At 39.3% G+C, this 20640-nt stretch overlaps 1 protein-coding gene across 1 annotated transcript in view; it reads right to left on the bottom strand.

Moving 5' to 3' along the window:
• Positions 1–4226: 4226 nt before the first annotated feature.
• The window catches only part of ell (elongation factor RNA polymerase II), a 38441-nt gene continuing 22027 nt past the window's right edge, over positions 4227–20640 (bottom strand). Inside the window, exons 3-12 of the mRNA XM_007577218.2 lie at positions 18810–18931; positions 17826–17989; positions 17096–17346; positions 16842–16966; positions 13989–14064; positions 10535–11120; positions 9271–9337; positions 8213–8384; positions 6824–6868; positions 4227–6726 (exon numbers count right to left, since the gene is read on the bottom strand). Of these exons, the coding sequence (XP_007577280.1) occupies positions 6622–6726; positions 6824–6868; positions 8213–8384; positions 9271–9337; positions 10535–11120; positions 13989–14064; positions 16842–16966; positions 17096–17346; positions 17826–17989; positions 18810–18931 (1713 nt within the window). The 3' untranslated portion in view covers positions 4227–6621. The remainder of the gene's footprint in view (positions 6727–6823; positions 6869–8212; positions 8385–9270; positions 9338–10534; positions 11121–13988; positions 14065–16841; positions 16967–17095; positions 17347–17825; positions 17990–18809; positions 18932–20640) is intronic.

The raw sequence follows: 20640 nt of genomic DNA on the forward strand, positions 1-20640 counted from the left end.
GATGAAAGAGGCTAACGCCGTCAAGGAAACATGTTTTTGTCCTTACTGGTCTGTGAATATACCGTCCCATACGCAACAAACTAATCTACAGTGTTGCTGATGCATTTCTCTCAGCGCAGCCTCAATGCACCTTGGCACAGGCTCTCCGTTGCTTCTTTTTGACAGCTTGGAGTGGCAAGAGTGGCCTTTAAACTGTAAACAATCTGTTTTGGTCTGACTTCAGCATGTTTGATCATATTCTACGCTGAGCTGTTGCAACAGGCAGAGAAATCCCAGACGACAGCAACACTCATGCAGAAGAAGCTAACCAGGTCAAGGGAAGCACAGAATGATTAAGGTACGTAAAAAAGATAAATGGAAATTCCAGAGAAAGAAATATTGAGCAACCCAAAGCTGAAACATTCCTATAAAACATGTAGTAATACTATAGATGTTATCAGTCTGTGTGAAGTGTAATCGGGTTGTGAGAAGGTTACTGGGAGAAAAGTCAGTAAAAAATAAAAAATAAAATACAGAGGCGATCTCTCACCCTTATTTTACTTGATACTTTTCATAATGAAGAAAAATTCATGAAGGAATTCAATAAAGTCAGCACTTTAACCTTATTGAGCTCAGTAGAGGGTACATGGACGACCTTTGGAAAATGCAAACACAAGAAGAAGGGATCAATGTGCTTGATCAAAGGTCACAGCAGGGAACTATCGCACACAAAAAAAAGAGTTAAACCCTGCAAAACAAATACTGAAGTCAGTTCTGGCAGCTTCCAGTGTTGCAATAGTTTACCGTTACAACAGATATCTGCTACAAAATCTTTAATTTTACCAAATAAATTGGACAAAAAAAAAGAAAAAAAAAAAAAAGAAGTTAAAATTCAAATTAGGTCAGTGGCAATCTGTTTTTCTACTTGACGCAACTCCAAAACACCGTAATGTGTTTTTCCAATCGTCAACTCGACCAGTAGAGTAAATCAGGCGCAGCTCTTCTCACGGGCAGTTTTGTAGGTTGATCAAAATCAACAGCATTAACAACTTTGCGCAGCTGCTATTGATAATGAACACTTCCAGCATCTGCACGAAATTGATGAGTCATGCATTTGTGAAGCAATTTAGGGCGATTAAATAAACTGTGCTCAGTGCCGCACAACAGCACACAATTTGGATGCTATATTAATTCACTAGAGGTTATCTGCACAGCTGTAAAACATCCACAATGAGGTGGGTTTCATTTTAATAAACTGCTGCTCACCAAAACCTTGTCTTTTCATGGACGATCGCAGATTTTGCAGCAAAAGGCCATAGATTTGATGGCAAGCGGATAAATAAGAATTACAGACATTAGGGAGAATTTTTATTTATTTCTTTTAAAGAAGCTGACTAATTTAGGTTGCTAAACTAGAACAGAGTCAATATTGTTTAGTGGGTTCAGTCATGTGCAGCTGCGACGTGAACTCAGATTGTAGCTCATCACATAAACACTGGGAGCATCTATGAAAGATATGATTTACTCAAACATTTCAAAACACTAGCATCATCAATCTAGTATTGTTTCACTTTTGAGTTACAAATAAGTTCAAATCAGATGTGAACGTGACTTCGTGAACATAAAAATACACTGAAATGTAATCCACACAGACAAACGGGGGCTCACAACAGTGAAAGCCTCACGTCAAACGATCAAGATTAATAGAAAGGTAATATGTATGGGGGTTGGGGGACACAATGTAAGGAGAATACAAAGTGGGCACAAAGGTTTAGATCTTCCACACACTCAAAGCTTGGCTACAAATTACTGAAGCAGATTGTGATACAATCCCAGTTAAATTACCAGCAGTCAAACCTGGCAGTTTGGGGTCTCATTGATGCAATGCAATGCTTTGTGTTGAAATGCTGAGAGAAGCACTGCTACTGGCTCTTTTATATAAAAAAAAAAAAGTAAGAAAAAAAAATCAATTTGTCATGCTGTATTAGGACCTTTTGTAAAAAACTATTTAGCCTGGCCCCTGTCTAAGAGTTGAGAAACTTCACGACGACGTCCCAGAGCTTTACCCTTCTAACTGCAGTCACATGTATATGCATGGGCTTTTACTAATGCTTTAAAATATGTGAATAGATAGAAATGTCCTTGCTTGCAAGCTGTACATGAGAGGAAAATGTTTTTTTTTTTTTATCATTACTTATTTGCTGTGTCGAAATCGATGTTTGTTTTCCTTTAAACTCCAGCAAAGTAACCCAAAGTCTAATGTACAGTTACAAATTCAGTTGCACAAACAGAAACCAGCACAGAAATCCAGACAAAAATAAATCCTGTCTGACAACTAAAAAAAAAAAAAAAAAAGAAAAATCTTGGAAACACGGAAGGGGAGGGGAGCTCTGCTGTGTGTGTGTGTAAACATGTCAGTATGCATGGCGCTGTATGTTGGGGAGAAAGAAATGGCAGCCTGCCACGGTGAACTCGCTGACCGGGCCCCCTTCGACTCCCCGAGCTGCTCGGAGGCCAACTTTGGGACGGGAGCCAGAGTAGCAGGGCTCAGGCACGGCACAGCCAAGTGGAGCACAAGTTAAAGTGAAGATTTCTGGGATCTGTGTCGGATTACAGCGAGGCTTGTCCTCTGCATCGCATCTTTTGCTTCCAACAGCAAAAGATGCAAAGTTTTGTTAAATAAAAAACAAAAACAAAACACAAAAACATTTATGGGCTGTGAGAAAATGATGCTGCTCAGATACGTATCCATGTACACCAGAGAGTTAAACAGAAGTCTTTTTGTTCCGGGGTCAATAATTTGTTACGTCTTACCACTGCACTCAAGATGCAGCAGTGAAGGAGTCTGGAGGTAATTTTAAGTTTCATGTGTAATCCAACACTCGCAGGAACAAAACTGATGCGACAAAGGCTACAATGTGAAACTGCTGCCATCTACAGGAAATGAGTTGTAACAACATTCTCCTCACAGTGATTTTAACGGGTAAGTCAGTTTTGAAAGCAGAGCTTGAAAAAAATGTTTTATTTTATTTTATTTTATTGGAGTTAAAAGAAAAGGACATCTAAAGACCATCATCTCAAGTAAAAAAAAAAAAAAAAAGTTGTGCATCCTCTGCATACATCGCATCTTTACCCATTTTGTTGCAGCCAGAAACATCAATGTATTAATTGAGTATTTAAGTAATATACCGAAACAAAGTAGAACTTGATTTTGGAACGACAGGAATTTTATGGTTCCAATAATGTGTCCGGAAGTGAGCCCTGCATTTATATGCAAATCCTCATCATTCTGGTACCCCTAAATAAACTCCAGAGGAAGGCATTAATCAGCAAGATTAAAACAAACGACTAACCACACCTGGCAGGTCAGGGATGTAGTTATGGAGAAGTTTAACTATAGAAAATCTCAGAACTGCTCAATCCATCATCCAATCCTCAAAATATTTATGTGGCTCTCCAAACACAGCAAAAGAACGGTAAACGTTTTGTTCCTCCTGCAATTGACGCTGTAATGTTTAAGGACGATGTTTTTAAAAAGAAATGTACATCTTCTTGAAAGGAAAATGCTTGGTACAACACACAGACATGGGCCAAGCCATTTGTTTAACCTCTGCTGAAAACGGCATGGGTTTCGTTTCTGATGCTGAGAATAACCTGGCAAACAAATTAAAAATCAATCCACCTAAACAGTCAGGAAACTGAACACCCTTCTTTTAGGCAAAGATAAATTATTCTTTCTTATTTTGATTGCCTAAAATATTGATTGTGATTATTTCTGAGTGGGAAAAAAAAAGAAAATCACAAAAAAATAAATATATGTTTCTAACAACGATTAAAAGAAAATTTGGCCTCGGCTCATTCAACCCAATTTTGGCCGGAGTAAAAAAAAATGTTTATGCACCACTGGCTTAAATCGAAAGCATTTTCATGGGTTACAACTGTGGCAAGACATGGAAACATATGATCACAAATTTTCCTTTCATTCAGACTGAACTTTTTTTTTTTTAAATAAAAAAATATATACTTTTTTCCCCTTCCGTTATATGTTCTTTTGTGCATCAGAGAAAATCCCAAATTACATTGTAATTTGTGGTTGAAAATGACAAGATGAGGAAAAAGTTCAAGGGGAATTAATTCATTTTGCAAGGCACTATACATTTAGTTTTCAAAATCCATAAAAAATTAGGGGGTCTTTAATTGTGTGAAATTAAATGCCTAACTGTGAAAATAAATACCACAACAACCGGTTCTGATTTTCCCACGAGGGTGTTAAAGAGTTTTATTGAAACAAAAATCACTTTAAGTCCCAGTCCCTTATCGTTCTCAAAAGGAAAAAAAAAAAAAAAAAAAAAAAAAAAAGTAGAAGAAGCAGCATACTTTGGATTTTAGCTGTGATATTTCATGACTAATCTTCAAAGCCCACCTTGCTTTCACAGCAGCATGTGTATCATCAAGAAACAGAACTATACAACAGGTCATTTTGGCACAATCAGCTCATAACAGTGGCACTGTGCTGGCATGTCTTCACTGACAAGTTTGCTCTCCACTGGCTCAAAACATCTTGCATCCATCAACTCATCTGCAATGGATCTGGAGCCGTAACAGAGATGCGCTACAAACCAAACACAGCAACAATGAGGACAAAGGCATTCCTTGTTAAACAGCTGTGGTTCTGGGTTAAAGTGAAGTGTCGACTGCTCACGTCTTCGATCCAAAACTCGGATCCAGCAGCACATGATCCAACACCGTTCTGATAAAAGTTGATGTAGTGTTAACAGAAGAAAAAACTAAAAAAAAACTAAAAAAAAAAAAAAATCAAAGTGAGCATTTTCTGACTTCCTCTCGACGTGTTGTGCAGAGCTATAAATTATGCAGAGTGAAGAAATGAAACAGGAAGTAAAAAAAAAAAATACTGTAAGATCCTTCTTTGCCAACATTTGGTGAAAGCACTTTGTGCCATTTCGCTTGATAGGCGCTTTGGTTTAACATGCTGGTCTGAGCCACGGCCAACCGATTACGCGCCAATTCAGCCGGACGATGCCTTTGCTTGGATTTTGATGTTCTTGGGCAGTTTTTTCTTCTTCTTCTTTTTTTAAACCAAGTAAAGATAAAAGACTGCTCATTGTAACATTCATTTAGCATGCATTCTGAGAGACAGAAAAAAGTGTCTTTAGGACAACCCCTCCCACCCCAGTAACAGCAAGATCAGGAGAGAGAAAGTGCTGATTTGCAATATTCACATAAAAAGATCAATACAAGAAATGAATTCAGCGGATGAAGTCGACTCGCTTCTCGAAAAGGCTTCTCCGAGGACGTTAGCGGGTTTGGGCGAGACGTTTTCAGGAACCAATCATTGTTGACATCACGTCCTGAAAAGGCAAAAAGAAAAAAACAAAAAAACAAAAAACACTCGGCGCTCCTTCGACGTGAAGGATCGGGACGATGGACAACGATGCCTTCGTCTTAACAGTCATCTTAATGGGACTAGAAAGGGGGTCAAACTAAAGACAACCCCCCCGGCCCCCCAAAAAAAAAAATAAAATAAAAGCATCTCTCTTTTTAGATACAGTAAATGTTTAAACACAAACGATGATCATATAGGTTTAAAAGATATGAGATCTGATCTGAAAAATAACTTCTTTCAAACAACTTTAAGTCGTATGTTGCTACAAAAGCCTGAAAGAGTACCAATTGAGAGCCGACGGGTGGCCTGGTAGGAAACACTGCTGTAAGGAGCACCGCAGAACGACTCGACGGGGAAGAGACTGCTTCCAAGAAAATAAATCTACATTCCAAGGGTGACTGAGAACTTCTTCCCCCCTCTGTTAAGACATCTCCACGATTTTTAGAAAAGCCAAACACAAAAACCAGTGTCCGACTCTGTGCATTTCTGTTTTTTTTTTGATTCAAATACTAATTTCTGCATCTCTACAAAGAGAAAGAATACTATTGCCAACACTGACAATTAGAAGGGAAAGGCAGCTTCTGAATAGTAAAATACTGGCAGACAATCATAATCTGAGGACACAAAAAAAGAGACAGCATTTTTTTAAGCACTGATTTGATTTTGTTTCTTTTTAAAGGAGTGTAAAATAATTTCACCCCCACCAACAAAGTTAAATGACGAAAAATAAATAGGAAACTAAAAAGATTCAGCTTTGCGAGCAATACAATTATGTGAAGAAAACTCATGAGCTAGTCACTATTTCTTTTTTTTTTTCTTTTTTTTAAGTGTTCAAAAACTAATTTTGGTGTACAATCTGCAGTTTTCATCTCAGAGTTCAAATTCATCCAGTTTCGAAAGCAGGAAAAATTATTTGGAAAATCTCCCATGAAAGTAGGAATATTTCACAATAAACTCTCAAGACTCTGTTGCGCATTAAAGGCAGGGTCGGCTGCTGAAGAGCAATATTTATGGATCCACTTTTATCTACGCTCAGACCTGGCCCACATCCTTAAGAAAAAAAAACAAAAAACAATAGGGAAAGGTTAAGGAAAAAGAGATCATGTGTCCTGCCTCGCCCCAACACATGGGATTTGTCCTTTTGTGACATTTCTTTTTAGTGGAAGAGGAATCCAGAGTTTTCCCTTTATCTGCCCGGTTTCCAGGGATAACAGGGAAACGGACTCTAGTGACTACGTTTAAAGTTGCTGATGATCGTACTCCGCGATAAGTTTCTTTATATGAGCCAGTTTCTTGTGTAGATGTTCACAGCGGTTCTTCTCTTGGCTATAATTTGGATTAGTCTGTGAAGACAGAAGTGCAGAGTCACAGCCTGATCAGACTCACATTTTCTTCAAATAAAATAAATAAATAAATAAAAATCAGCAAAAATGTTTTTACCTTTTTGATCTTATGATACTCTTGAAGTATCTGATTGTGGATTGACTGTTGGGGAAAAAAACAAAAATAAAGAGCATTCTAAATGAATGTGAAATACTGAAACAGCATTTCCTTAATCTTTACAAGGTTTCTGCAAGTTTCTGAAGGTTACATTGACCTGACCTACTTAAATGTGACTGATTCAAATATTCTTCCTAAAAAAGAAATTTATAAAAGAGAAACAACAACAGATGCTACCGCAGAGGGCAAAGATTATCCCCATTTATTTTTTTTTACCACTGTTTAAAGTCTGAAACTGGTTTCTGAAGACAGTCAGGAATCCCCTGACTGCCCCATTTAAGTCAATTTTAAGTCTCGTGGAACAGAAAACGAAGACAGAAACGCAAAACCAGAGGACTCACAAGCTTTAGTATCATCCAGAGTTTGAAATATACGAGTACACTGGGCTAGCACTGAACATATGGATTCAGCAGCTGTGAAAGTTAAGAAATTTGGCATGGGAAAAATTCGAATTAGAATGCTGAATTTGTAAGTAATTATTGTTGGGTGGCATGATGTGTAAATGCAATAGCAGATGCACAATGCACACTTTGGTTACAATCATGCAAGTTTCAACTTCCAGCCTTGGGATGCGACGCATTCCTTCCCCATTCGCTCTCTCATAGTGCAACAAGGAAACGCTTCCACTGAACTAAAGGAAAATAGGTCATATTAATCTACACACAGTCCTATTGTAAATTCTTCAGACTATATATCATTTTGTTTCATTTTTGCAATCCTTTATAATAAAAATACATTTTTGTAGCCTTTAAAGCATTTTCCACTGACAGTTTTGAGCAACGCAGCTATAAATTATCTGCATCTTTTTTCAATTTGTGGCTTACTGCACTTTTATTAGCAATTTCTTTAGATGCACCAGACTCGTACATAAACTCATGCATATTAAAATTTTGACTGCATTGATATTTATATCAAGTTGAAGATAAACTGCTCTATTGTAGGTTTTATGGTAGATTAATTTTAGTGCATCTAATAAATGGGGAGAAACACGTGACCTGCTGATCACCAGTCAAAGGCGGTTAAAGGAAAACTGGCTGATTCCATTTGATAATTTATTGTTTGCTTCATTTTAGATTCGCCGCTGTTTTTTTGTTACAGAACAATAAGATCCAACCAAAAAATAAATAAATAAATAAAATCTTGACAGTTAAATTCATCAAATGAAAAAAAAACTTGGGTGAAAACAGCAGTGAATAAATGGCGCATAAAAGTGAAGAATGCATTATGAAAAACATTTCTGAAGCTTGCAGAAACCCTGTCTTTACTATTTTATCAGCCTTGTCGTCAGACTTCCTTCTGAGCATTACTTTGTGTTCGTTTCGCATGTACCTTGTACTTGTCTGTGCCCTGTAGAAGCTGCTTCAGCTCGTTGTCGAGCACAGTGAACTGCCGGGTGATGCCCTCTATTCGAGCGTGCAGACCCCGGTACTCGCTGTATTCGGCGTTGAAATCGTTTTTATACCTTTGGCGCTGCTCCGGGGAGGTGATCACTGTGTACTTTCTGGGATTAAAAATACAACAAAAAATATGAGCATCAAATCCCCCTCAGACATCACATATCATGGCTTGTTTCCAGCGAGCAGAAGACGTGCTGGATTCATTTCACGCAAATGCCAGAAAGGCAGCCAGCTTTTGTTTGTGTTGAAACCGTGATCGCTGCGGAAAGCACCTTGCACATGAATTTTACAACAGCTCAAACAAATGATTCTTCTTCACATAAGTGAAGAAATTTTTTTTTAACTCTGCTGCAATACAAAAAGTTCCTTATAAATTGCAAAACTACAAACACCCCAAAATATATGAATCATGTCTGTGACTGCTGATTTATGCTCGACTTCTGTCTAAATTGCAGCCTGGGGGAGATCTGTGTTGACCACAGCTGCCAAAATGACAGAAGATAATCACATGTTTTCAGCACTCTGGCCAACACCTGCCTTCCTTCCTCCTTTCTCTCCTGTGCCTCACTGTTTCACTAACAAAGCTTGTCTTCAGATTGTGAGGAGAAAAAAAAAAAAGGTTTGTTCTTGCTAGAGTTGTCCCCATCTGGACCCCAAGTGTTGAATTAGGGCCCAGCCCATGCATTTTAAATCTAGAAGTATAGTCTTTCATTAAACCCATCATATTCGCTGTATGATTTTATGAGTGCAGTAACTAAGATAAACTTTTAAAACATTGTATTTTATGGTACAAGGCTTGATGTATCCCTAGATTCCTGCTCTTTGAATCTACAAGCATAAATCTGGCATTCATTTTAATAATAACAGACTGGTGGATTCAGTGATTCCTACTTTTAAATGACTTTCGTTGAGATTGTGGACAAAGATTCCTGACTGGGAAAATCCAGATTTCATATTTAGAACCAATTAAGTAACTTACTTAATACTCACAATAAATAATCTGGCACTTCAGGTGATGATGAAGGAATACTGGTAGTTTTGCACATCCCATTCAGATCTGAAACAAGGTCACAAAAATTTGAGTTTTACTTTTTAAAAATGTGACAGACCGGGGTACAAACTACAAAAACCTAATTTAAAGAAGGTCAGCTCATTGGTCCGTCACTCAGACATATTTTGTGTGCACAAGTGAAGACGGCTCAAAGGCGAGTTTTTTTTTCAGGAATTCAATTCAAACGGGGAAACTCACATGGGTGAGTGTGTGGAATATTTTAAAGAGTTTCTACAGTTTAGATCAGGACAGTTTGTTGGCCAATCAAACACAGTTATTACAGCATGTAGTGGGAAACTGAGCCTGGAACCAGGTAGGATGCTTCTGCTGTCTCTGGTACAGGAGAAGCTTAACGCCAGGAATGCGACTACTGTAATCCATGTCCTGTTTGTCTCTTTTGGTGGCTTGTGAAACACAGACTTAAGTCGCAGGCCATGGTCTGTCTGCCTCCCACAACTGGTTTTGCCTTGCAATCTTCTGAAAGCTGTGGTAATTCCTGTTGCCTGTGCGCTTTTTTCTACAATGTCTTCCTTCCACTCAATTTTCTATTAGCATCTGAGCAGCTTGCTTCTTTACGCCTCTGATCCTCACAAACAAAAGCTGTCAGCAGTTGTGATTCAATTGACCATAAAATTGTGCAAATTGGAGTTATAAATACAAATTTGCTTAAAAACTAACTTTGAAGAAGAATAAAAACTTGTATTTTTAGCTAAGTTTTTGTGGTTTTACAGCCATATCAAAACTTATTCACATCATCTTAAATTGAAATGAATTTGCAAAATTGTGGAGGCTTTTTTCTTCGACATTAGCAGAACATCTACATTTTTTGCGCACATCTTTAATGGGAACACAGCTGGCGACTGTCTGCTTCTTAGTTCGTAGGCTGCAACATTTCTGTTCTGATCAACTTTTTGATTTTTTTTTGTTAGATGAACACCATAATCAATCAAAATAGACATAAATCAGCACTTGAACTTCTATCTTATTGAGATGAACCTGTACATAAATAAGAGAATATTTCCATAAAGAACAGAGCAGAGAATATTTTGGACATGAAGTTGAACAGCAGGGGTCTCACTTTAGACATTGCGAAGCTTTCAGGTCACATGATTCATCACCTACTCAGTGGGATGACTAACACTTGTATACATAAAGTAGTATTTTATTGAGAAACACACAATGTGTGAGTGTGCTGGGTCTTACCTGTGCTTTTAAACGCAATACTGTTCTTGAAGTTTGTCAGGCTCATCTCACATGCTGCTTTAGGCTCAGACGCAGGCTCTTGACAGATCTTTTTCTCCTTCGCCCTCCCTTTCCCCTTGTCCTTGCTTTTCTCCTTGTCTTTATGCTTTTTTGACTTCTTTCTGGATTTGTTGTTAACCGCTGAAGGGCCATTGTCCCGCGGGCCCTCCAGCACGGTGTGCCCGGAGGACGATGTGCCTATGCTGGGCGCTGAGGCCACCGTCGACACGGACAGGAGCGATGGCGGCTGACTGAGCCTCTCGGACAGCGTCGTTTCCTGAGAGTCGCCGTCCCGCCCGTTGTTACTGGAGTCGTTGCTGACGTCCGACAAAGCCTCGAAAGGACGCGGGATGTCTAGCACCGGGAGCGGCTGCGAGCCGGACGTCATGCCGCTTTCGGACGTCGACACTGCGCCGCCGGAGTCTCCTCGCCCGCACGAAGACCCGAGCTTACCGTTCATTTGGACTGTTGCGGCCTTGCTGGCAAGGTGTGATATTCTGGGCTTTTTGTTGGCAAGAGGGTCGATGAAGTCAACAGTTGGCCGTTTCTGGTGAAAAATAAGACACCAGGTGTTTAAGACAGGTGCAAAAGAATATATTACAGAAAAGCTGTTTTTTCACCAAAATGTTCCAAAACACTTAAAATGAGTACTTGAACTGGACTTCTCTTATTATCCTGAAGACGTTTCATCCTCTCACCCAAACCTTCTTCAGTTCAGAAACTCATGTTGTAAGTATAGGGCTCTTTAGTTTTAATCAGGAGCAATCACCCTGATGGGGCAATAGAGACAGGGGCAGTGCCAAAGGGGGTGTGGAGGTTTCTGCCCCCGACCGACACTGAATTGCCCCTTCCCGATGATTGACATGTAAAAGCACCAGGGCATTTCTGTGCAGTAGTACTGCTGTACAGAAATGCAGTACTACTGCATTTCTAAGCTCTCTGTGGCTACTTGTAAGAAATATCCTAAAGATAAATGTGAGGGAAGTGGAGAAAATGAACAAGTGGGACATGCATGTATTCATCTAATATATAATGAGATTCTCAAATGCTTTCCCTAATCTTTATCTATGCATGAATAAAGTAGGAGGACTTTTTTTTTTTAACTAAAGATAATGAGGTCGTTGTCGTCACTAATGAAGGATGTTTTCCAAACACAATTTTCTGGTATGTTTTAAATCTAGTAAAGCTCTCAGACAAAGGACAAAACACCCAAACAAAAGCTCAGTGGTTTGGTAAATGCAGTCCAGCGCAGTGAAGAATGTTCAGACATTTACACTGGAGAAGCAAAACAGCAGCTGCACAGATGAGCTAACTCAGGCCAAGACTCAGAGGTTTATCTACATCTCAAGGACAAAGAACAATCCTTCAAAGATAACAATGTACACATTTTGGACAGGGAAGACCGACGGTTTGAGAGGCGTGAAAGAAGCCATCTATGTGAAATATGAAAAACCAACCTTGAACAGAGGAAGCTGTCTAAAATTCAAACCTCCTTAACATCTACAGTGTTGCCTTGACTTGTTTCTCCAGGCGGTTTCACAGAAACTCGTACCTTGAGACATTTGACCAAAACTGTAGTCACTGTTGTTGACATTGTTGGGGATTTGATAGGATCGTCAGAGTCAACGAGACTTAAAAAGGGAATATAATAGAGGGTAGGGCCAGGATTTCACATGACCTCATTAGTGACATCAATAAGGGTGATATCGCCCTTTCCGTGTGACTGTTACTGATTACACATTGTGGACCTGATGCTTTCCAAGTTTCAGAACTGAAGAAACCTTTTGGATATCTTCAAGAAAATGAGAGAAGTCCAGTTACTGGCACCTTCATTTTTAACTTTCACGATTACCATGTCCAGATGGCTGAGAATCTAAACTAACATCCTTAAAACGTCTCAGCATAACGCTGGAAAGATAGATCAAGAACCAATTAATGATTGGGGCTGCATCTGCAAGACTCATTTACCCCTTCAAAAGAATTATTTTGCATAACTCGTCCAACACCTTAATATGAGATCAAAACTATCCATGGATGGAGCCTCCATGTACGAACATCTCTAAAAATGTCACTTTTTTGTGATATGGTAAAATCAAATATGTTCTGCATAATTCAACTGAAAATGAAGAATGAACTTCAGTTTCAAATACAGTCACAGTTTCCAAAGAGCCTACTAAGAATCAAAGGGAGCACACTGTAAAAATGTATCAATCAGGAGAAGGGTACAAAACATTCACAAGGCTAACATTTTCCCAAAACCTTGAGGCAAACTGAGATATGAATTTATGAACCCAAACTTTACATTTTCAAAAGGCACTTTCAGGGAAAACAAAAACAGACATTATAACATCAGTGAAAGATGGTGGTGGAAGCATTGTGATCTAGGGTTACGATTCCTTGTATGCAACAAGGTAAATCTGACAGAAGACCTGTTGGGTCACTTGAAAATGGCCGTGGACATCCTCACAATGACGAGGAAGAAAACCGATTTTGAGAAGAAAAAAAATAAAAAATAAAAAATCAACAGTAGTTTACATGAGTGAACATTTATGCAATCAGTTTTTTTTTTCTTAGTGTAATGTAATGTAATTTTATTTATATAACACAATTTCAGCAGCAAGTGCATTCACTTTGTATTAACAGATGTTAAGTGGAAACAGATGCTTTAACAGTAACATATGCTTTTGTTATTCTGTTGACTTGTTCAGGATGTTTGGCACTTAAAGGGTGCAAGTATGTGACCGACGGGAAGTAACACTTTTGAAATCTACTGTATTTGTCCAGTGAGTATGAAAAACTGCATTGTGGAACTTCCTGATTTAACCTGAACATTACACTAAGCTCTCTGTGGCTACTTGTAAGAAATATCCTACAAACTAATCCTTCAGTACTGCTGTCTTTTACGCATGTATGTGTATGTGTGTGTGTGTGTGTGTGTGTGTACATGTCTGTGTTGTGTTTGCAAAGGGAGGGACAGGAAAGAATGGGGCATACAGTAAGTGCCTGGGGTGAAAACAACCTGGAGGGAAGGAGCTATTAATAAAACAGAGCAGGTTCTCGTTTGTCTTCCGAATGGAAACGTAAATAATCCTGCTGGCCATGTGTTTGTAAGCAACGCAAGTCAAATGGAAGCAGTTAGACATGCATTACAAATTAAGCTGTAAAACAAAAATACACTCAAGCAAAAAAAATAAATAAATAAAAAGTTAACGCAAAAATTCAAACCAGAATAAATTCACAAAAAGGGGAAATAAATAGTCTCCTATGTCTTAAAGTGATGGAAAGCTGAACTGCCATAGACTTAATAATCACAGTGGACATGCAGTTGCATAAAGCTGCAGTAAAAGTATCTCAGTCAACATGCTTGGAAGGTGAAAAGGTGACCACCAGGTGAACGAGGGAAGGCAGGACTCACCTGAGACGGAGAACTGGATCCCAGCTCTTTGGGAGGGCTCTCTGGTATGGGTGCAGAGCTGGTTTGGGCCTGTTTTCTGTGTGAATTCAAGCAAAAACAGGTGCAGATCCAATTAAGCAGCTTGAAAAAACATCACAGTCAAAGCTACACTCAGTGGAACAGCATTAACCAATAAAACATCAGCAGCATCATCTAAAAGCTCCACATTTATTCACATTCCTCGCAACAGAATGCGAGAAGCGCTTAAGGCACGGGAAATTTGTTATCCTGTTTTTACTGTCGCTAATATTTGGACATTCAAAGTTTTCTCCTAAAACCGGTAAGTGCCATCATGTTCTAAATTCAACACATTTAAATCCTTTAAATTTGAAAATGCATCACTCAAAACGACAAAAACTATTGAGCTCTCATCTCCGTGATGACAAGTAAATTACATGGAAGCGGACTTCGGAGACAAGTTACAGTTGCCGTGTGAAGCTGAGTGGGTAGCTATGACAACTGTGAAGGAGGAGGTACTTGACAGAACAGCGTTTTCATCACAAACAGATTATGCTAATTTTCAGCAATTAAACCCACACATTTCCGTTAGTTTAACCCCATTTAGTGTGTTTTTTAAGAAGTATTTAATGGATAATTCTCTCTCTCTTTTTTTTTTTAATCTCTGTCACAGTTAGTTGAGTGTTTATTTTATAGCTTAACAACTACAGCAGATTGATGGAAGATAGTGAGACGGCAAGCTAACACTCTGCAGTGACAGAAAGAAAGTGAGAGCTGGAGAATATGGTGGTGCAGCTCACTTTGAGAAAGGAAGCCATTTGGCCAGCGGGATTATGAAAACAATCGCTACGTAGATGTTCGGAGGAGTCGAGGCACCGGTTGTGTTTGCTTCTGAACTGCTTTTATTCCTGGCCACCCCCACACAGAGCTCGCACGGCTGCGACGTTCACACCTGCTTAGGAGGATATGCACTTTTGGCTTCATTTATCCAAGCAGAAAACATTACGGCTCCAGGTACGAAGCGAGCCTCGTGTTGTAGTAGAGCAAGCAGTTAGGCAGTAGCAGCCAAACAAGGAGCCGTGTTGATATAAACCTATCCAAGAAAAACTGATCATCTCCACAGAGATGAAATGAAGTCTCAGGATTTAAAAAAAAAAAAAAAAAAAATATAAACCTATCCAAGAAAAACTGATCATCTCCACAGAGATGAAATGAAGTCTCAGGATTTAAAAAAAAAAAAAAAAAAACGCATAGATTTTTATGCATGTATAGCATGGCAAGAAGCAAAACATTAAAGCTTGCTCTGGATTAAGAGTGCACAAATAGAGATGACATTACGGTTGCAAAATTAAAAGGTGCTTAGAGCTGCACAATGTTGCCACAACTGATGACAAACTCAGTTGTTGGGCACGGTTTGGCACGAGGACAGTCCTGCAGGCAGGGACTGCAAGTGAGACGAGAGGCAGACCGATTCGGCTGGACCTTGGACGGACGCCACCTCACACATAGATCAGCATGTGCTGGAACACTGTTGCATCATGCGCGTTCCAGTCATGTTGCTCTGCTGCTGCTCCTGCGTGACTTGCTGCATGAGCTCCAAACTCTAGAGGAACTAAGGCGGGGGAGGCAGAATTAGGTGGGAGGCTCTGGTTTTTAGTCAGCTGATGCTCACAAACTGAGCTGAAAGTGCAAAAAAAGAAAGAGAAGGTGCACATTTGCACTGTCTTACAAAACAAAATGTGTCTGTGAACTCATTGGATGCACTGGGAATTAAAGAAACAGAAATCCATTTAGAGTGGGATAGTTCAGCCGCTATGCTTGTAAATGTTTCAACTGAAGACTGCTTCAAAATACATCTGTGTTATTATTTTACTACATTTCAGCAAGTTTTATGAACAAAACTTAAAACAAACCAAAGAAAAATAAACACTGGGAGAAGGTAGAACAGCTCAATTCTTTCACAGAATATCTGTCTTATATTATGTTAGTAGTAGTAGTAGTAATAATAATAATAATAATTTGAACAAATATGTAAAATAATATATTTTTTTAAAAATAAGTTACTTATGCAGGATTTTTTAATGACCTTATTTTGTGTAAAACCCAATAGGAAGTAGAAAAACCTACAAAAGTTTACATAAAATTAACTTTAGAGTGTTATTTTCCAACAGGCAACTGGAAAGTTTTTTTTGTTTTGTTTTGTTTTTTTCCCCACAGTATGAACAAGCATCTGTTTTAAACAAGCATGAGTCCCCCCCCCCCTTGCAGCCTTGGCCCGTTTCTGTGTTTCTGGTAATTTTATATCATATATTCTTTGGTCAGTCAACCGGGTCATGTGACACGGCCTTTAAAATGTCACTCAACTTTGAATCTATCCCTCCTTAGCAAAGCTTGCATAATCCCTTATCGATATCCTTTGGCCTTTTCCTGTTTCTCTTCCTCATAGGCAAAACACGTCAAAAACAACTTTTCTGCTTTTGTCTTTTTGATTAAACAGGGTCAAAAAGTCCCTTATCCAGATGTACTTACAGGAATTTTTTTAAACTTCCAGTAGTTCACAGTTTTGATTGTCAGGTGTCATTGTTCAGGAAAGGACAAGGATAACATATAGTATAAACATAACAGGATTATTCTTTCAATATTCTTTACACAAAGCTCGAGCTCAGTATGCAGGCAATTGCTTGCACTGAATTTTGAAGGCATCAGAGTAAAAGAAGAAGTGCAGAACACAGTCTTCTGATGTTTAGCTGCAGGAAGTATTGAAAACTGTACAACCTTTTCTTTGTACTTCATAATTATGTGCCGATTGTGTTGGTCTACTACATCCAATCCTGAAAAAAATACAAGGTGACATACCTGAACAAAATTCTCTTGAGAAGCTGCTGGTCTCCCTCCGTGTATCCTGGCCAGTCTTTCTGGACTTCCTTGTACATAAAATCCTTCAATGTGAAGGTATTTTCTTTCCCATTCAGATTGGCAACCTAAGAACAGAAACATAGCACTGCGTTAATACACTAATCTTCGCCAACTAATCTGGGGGAATGACACTGAAGATGAAAGTGAGTGGAGAAAATGAAAACCCCAATGTCGTAGATGTTTCCATGACTCGCCTGTTGCAGGTGGCTGTCCAGGGATTCTTTGTCGAGCTGTGACAGGCCGTCCTTCTGCAACCTCAAAATCAGTTCAGGCTTTTTGTAAGGCTTCAGGGCCAGCAGGTGTACGAGGCGCTCACGGAGAGGCCGGTGCTGAGTCGTGGCTTTCTTCTGCGTGCTGCTGGAGATGAGGACGGGCCGAGACGTCCTCCGTGACGGTGCCACGTCTGAAAGCGCAGGTGCCGGTTTCCGGATCTGGACTTTCTTACCTTTGAAAGTCAGCCACACATGAAAAGAATTTTTCTATATACAAACACAATTAAAAATATATATAAAAGTTTTTTTAATTATGCACAGAGACATTTATGGTTTTCCCTTTTGGGTCGCTGAACTCGTCGAATGTTTTATTAAAAAAGTGCTGCGCAGCAGAAATGCACCGAGAAAGTAGCCGGTGAATGGAACAACTCAAAAATCATTTGCTATTTGACCCAAACAGCCCGTCAAATCCAGGGTGAACCAGTTCACAACAAGAGCAAAACTACATCATCACTTGGATGTTTGCAGATTCTTCCAGTCTGACTCTGTAACTTAACTCCTGACATGTTTACAATGTCTAAGTGGAGGGTCTGATTGCTCTCCTCAGAAACTAAACACAAACTTATAAGCTAGCAGTCTGGGAAGCTCAAGGCTAAAAGCACATTATGCACCGAGCAACAGTATGTTCGAGTCAATATCCAGCCTTCCTCACCTACGTATCTCCCCCCCGGCTTGATGACGATGGCGCTCCTGCTGCGAGTCGTCTCCTCAGCCTGGGCCATGCTCTCTCTGGCCTTCTGGTAGGAGTCGTCGGTGGCTCGCACTGTGATCTTGTCCTGGATGCTGCCCAGACAATCCAGCTGAATGCCCCCTTCACTACCAAAACAAAGAGCAGACGCGAAGAAAAACACAGGCAGAAAGAGGAGAAAAGTTGAAACACAAGTATGAAAGAAAAAAAAACAAAACATTGATTTGATAGCCAATTGAAAGGAAGCCAAGCCATTCTCACATACGCTTTTGCATTACATGCAGAAGCCATTTTTGTTATTTTTCAACTTTTCATTCCTACCCAGAGATTGAATAAATCTTCTGTGGGAACAACGATTATTTTTCCAATTTCCTCCAACCAGCCATGGTTTCCCACTGTGCAGCTCATTGCCACATAAAATCTGATTCTTTCCTGACTTTCCGACTGTTTTTTTTGATTCTCCTCCACTTTGGTGGAAAATGAGACGCTGCCGGCACGGTCTGCAAAAGCTGAGCTCGGTCATTTGGGTTTCAGGCTGCAATTCAAGCCTGATTAGGATCTAGGGAGAGACTTAAATGAACTCTGCCTGACCCACATGTTAAAAATACTTTCAGAATAATTGGGGTCAGAAATCTGAAAAAGACAAGATTCTCATTGTTCCCCTTTCACTTTCTGTGCCCGTCATTTTAGGCACTAAAATCCACGTGTGTTTATTCGATTAATCACGTGTTCCTTTTTAGACTCATTAGTTCTCGTGTAGCTTCTTTGCTACCAAATGAAAGTGTGCAAGTGGCTACACATGTAACCCCTGGATGTATAAATTCATTTCTTACTGTAGTTTGCAAGTGCATCTAAAAGAGGTCTGTTCATTCAGCTCAAAACTTGTGTGAAGTCAGTTCTCACTGAAAGAGGGGAAAAAAAGGGATGTGAATCTGCTTTAGCTTTCACCTGGTGATGTACTGCTGGATGCAGTCGAAGCTGCCCTGGGGGTTGTCTCTGCCCACATTCGACAGGTCGAAAGTAAACGTTTGCAGCTCGCTGGAAGTTTCTGACCGTGGAATTGAAATCTTCTGTGAAAGACAGGACAGGAAAAAAACAAAACAAAAAACAAACAAAAACATGGACGCGTTAAAAACTCCCAAACAAAACGTGTTTCTTGATTTAGAGTCCAATTATCAAAGAAATATATATATATATTTTTTTAAATCAGTAAAGAAGTTATCCAAGATGTACTTATGACTATAATCTTTGTAAAAAAATAAATTATGTTTTGCAATAGCAGGAAAAAAAATCCATCTAATGCCACATTATATCATACAGACAGGGTCGGACCCCCCCACCCCCAAAGGTCTTTGCATTCAGGTGTTTAGAGATACTCTCTATATTGGGCTGCAGTTGTGCAGTTGCCACTAAATGCAGCTTGTAATAATTAGTACTGTGTGCTTTTCAGTGATTGTTGTTGCTACGTTTATCGCTGTTTTTTTGTTTTTTTTTCCTGTTTCTGCAGGTGGAGAAGCAGCCTTCTAGGGTGTTATCTTGCAATCTCTATTCTGCTCACCTCTATTCTTATCTCTTCGCTTTCAGCTTTTAGCCCCACCTGTCATTTTTTTTTCATTTTCCCCCTTTTGTATCAGTCTCCATGTAAAATGCATTTGAATATATATATTTATGCTGGACTGTCAAACGCTGAATATAAAATATTTATTCAATATGTACTGCAGCAGCAAGAAAAAATGTTGTTTTTATGCTTAAAAGTATTTAGATCATATTACACGACTCTGTATGTTATGACACGATCACATTATTGCATGTCTGTAGCTATGAATTTAACAAGTAGTCATAAAGTGGACATAAAACTCCAGTAATTTATGTATACTTAGGGCTCTAATCTCGCAATTACAATTCTCCAGCATTGATCTTTTTACATTTGGAAAAAAAACAACATTTTCAGCTAGTTGCTAAATTCCACATCACTCTTCTTAAAAAAAAAAAAAAAGCTGATTGGTAGTTTCAAAGTGGAAGAAATTGTTTGAAATGCAGCAGCAGAAATTTGGATGCTGCATGCTGGTAAGCCTTTTCAAAGCCATGTAGAAGAGGAAGCAGAGGAAGAAAGGGTGACCTTAAAGTCTCCCATTTTACCTTCCATTCAGGGCTTGGTTTGTGTGCGAGGTTGGCTGGCTAGCTGAATTTGTGGGCTGTCGCTGCATCACACTGATCCAGTTCAACAGCACACAGAGGCAGCAGCCAATTAGATACTTTCGGACTCCTAACACGGGTCCGCATGACCAGTCAGCAGTTCACTGGTAACAGCCTAACCTGTATAAGAAGCTCAGGATGTGACTCAGTGGATTTTATCTGCGCTAGAAGTGACATGTGGTCAAGATGCGGGCCGCTCTGCTCTGTTCAAAGAAGATCTCAGAGATGTGAGACCAGAGGATGAGTTACAAAGAGCTCTGCGTGTATTGCAGCTCACCTATACAGAGCTTGGTAGCTCACAGAAGGTTTTATGGTCTGCAGTATCACATTTAGAAGCAGAGGGGGATTGAGAGAAAAAGTTTTGGAAAGGAGATGATAGTTTACTCCAAACGTGACAGATACCTCTGGGGAAAAACAGTAAAGCGTAAACCCAATAAAAGAAAAGCTGATCAATCAAAGTACCTTAAGCGACAACACTTTTCAGATTGGATACTGTTACTAAGGAGACTTTTGGAATCGGATTGTAAAACGATGTCAGAGGAATAACACAGTTGACATGTCTGCAGTTCACTCAGGCTATGAG

The sequence above is a fragment of the Poecilia formosa genome, unplaced genomic scaffold (genome assembly GCF_000485575.1).
Source record: "Poecilia formosa unplaced genomic scaffold, Poecilia_formosa-5.1.2 Scaffold432, whole genome shotgun sequence".
Classification (NCBI taxonomy): domain Eukaryota; kingdom Metazoa; phylum Chordata; class Actinopteri; order Cyprinodontiformes; family Poeciliidae; genus Poecilia; species Poecilia formosa.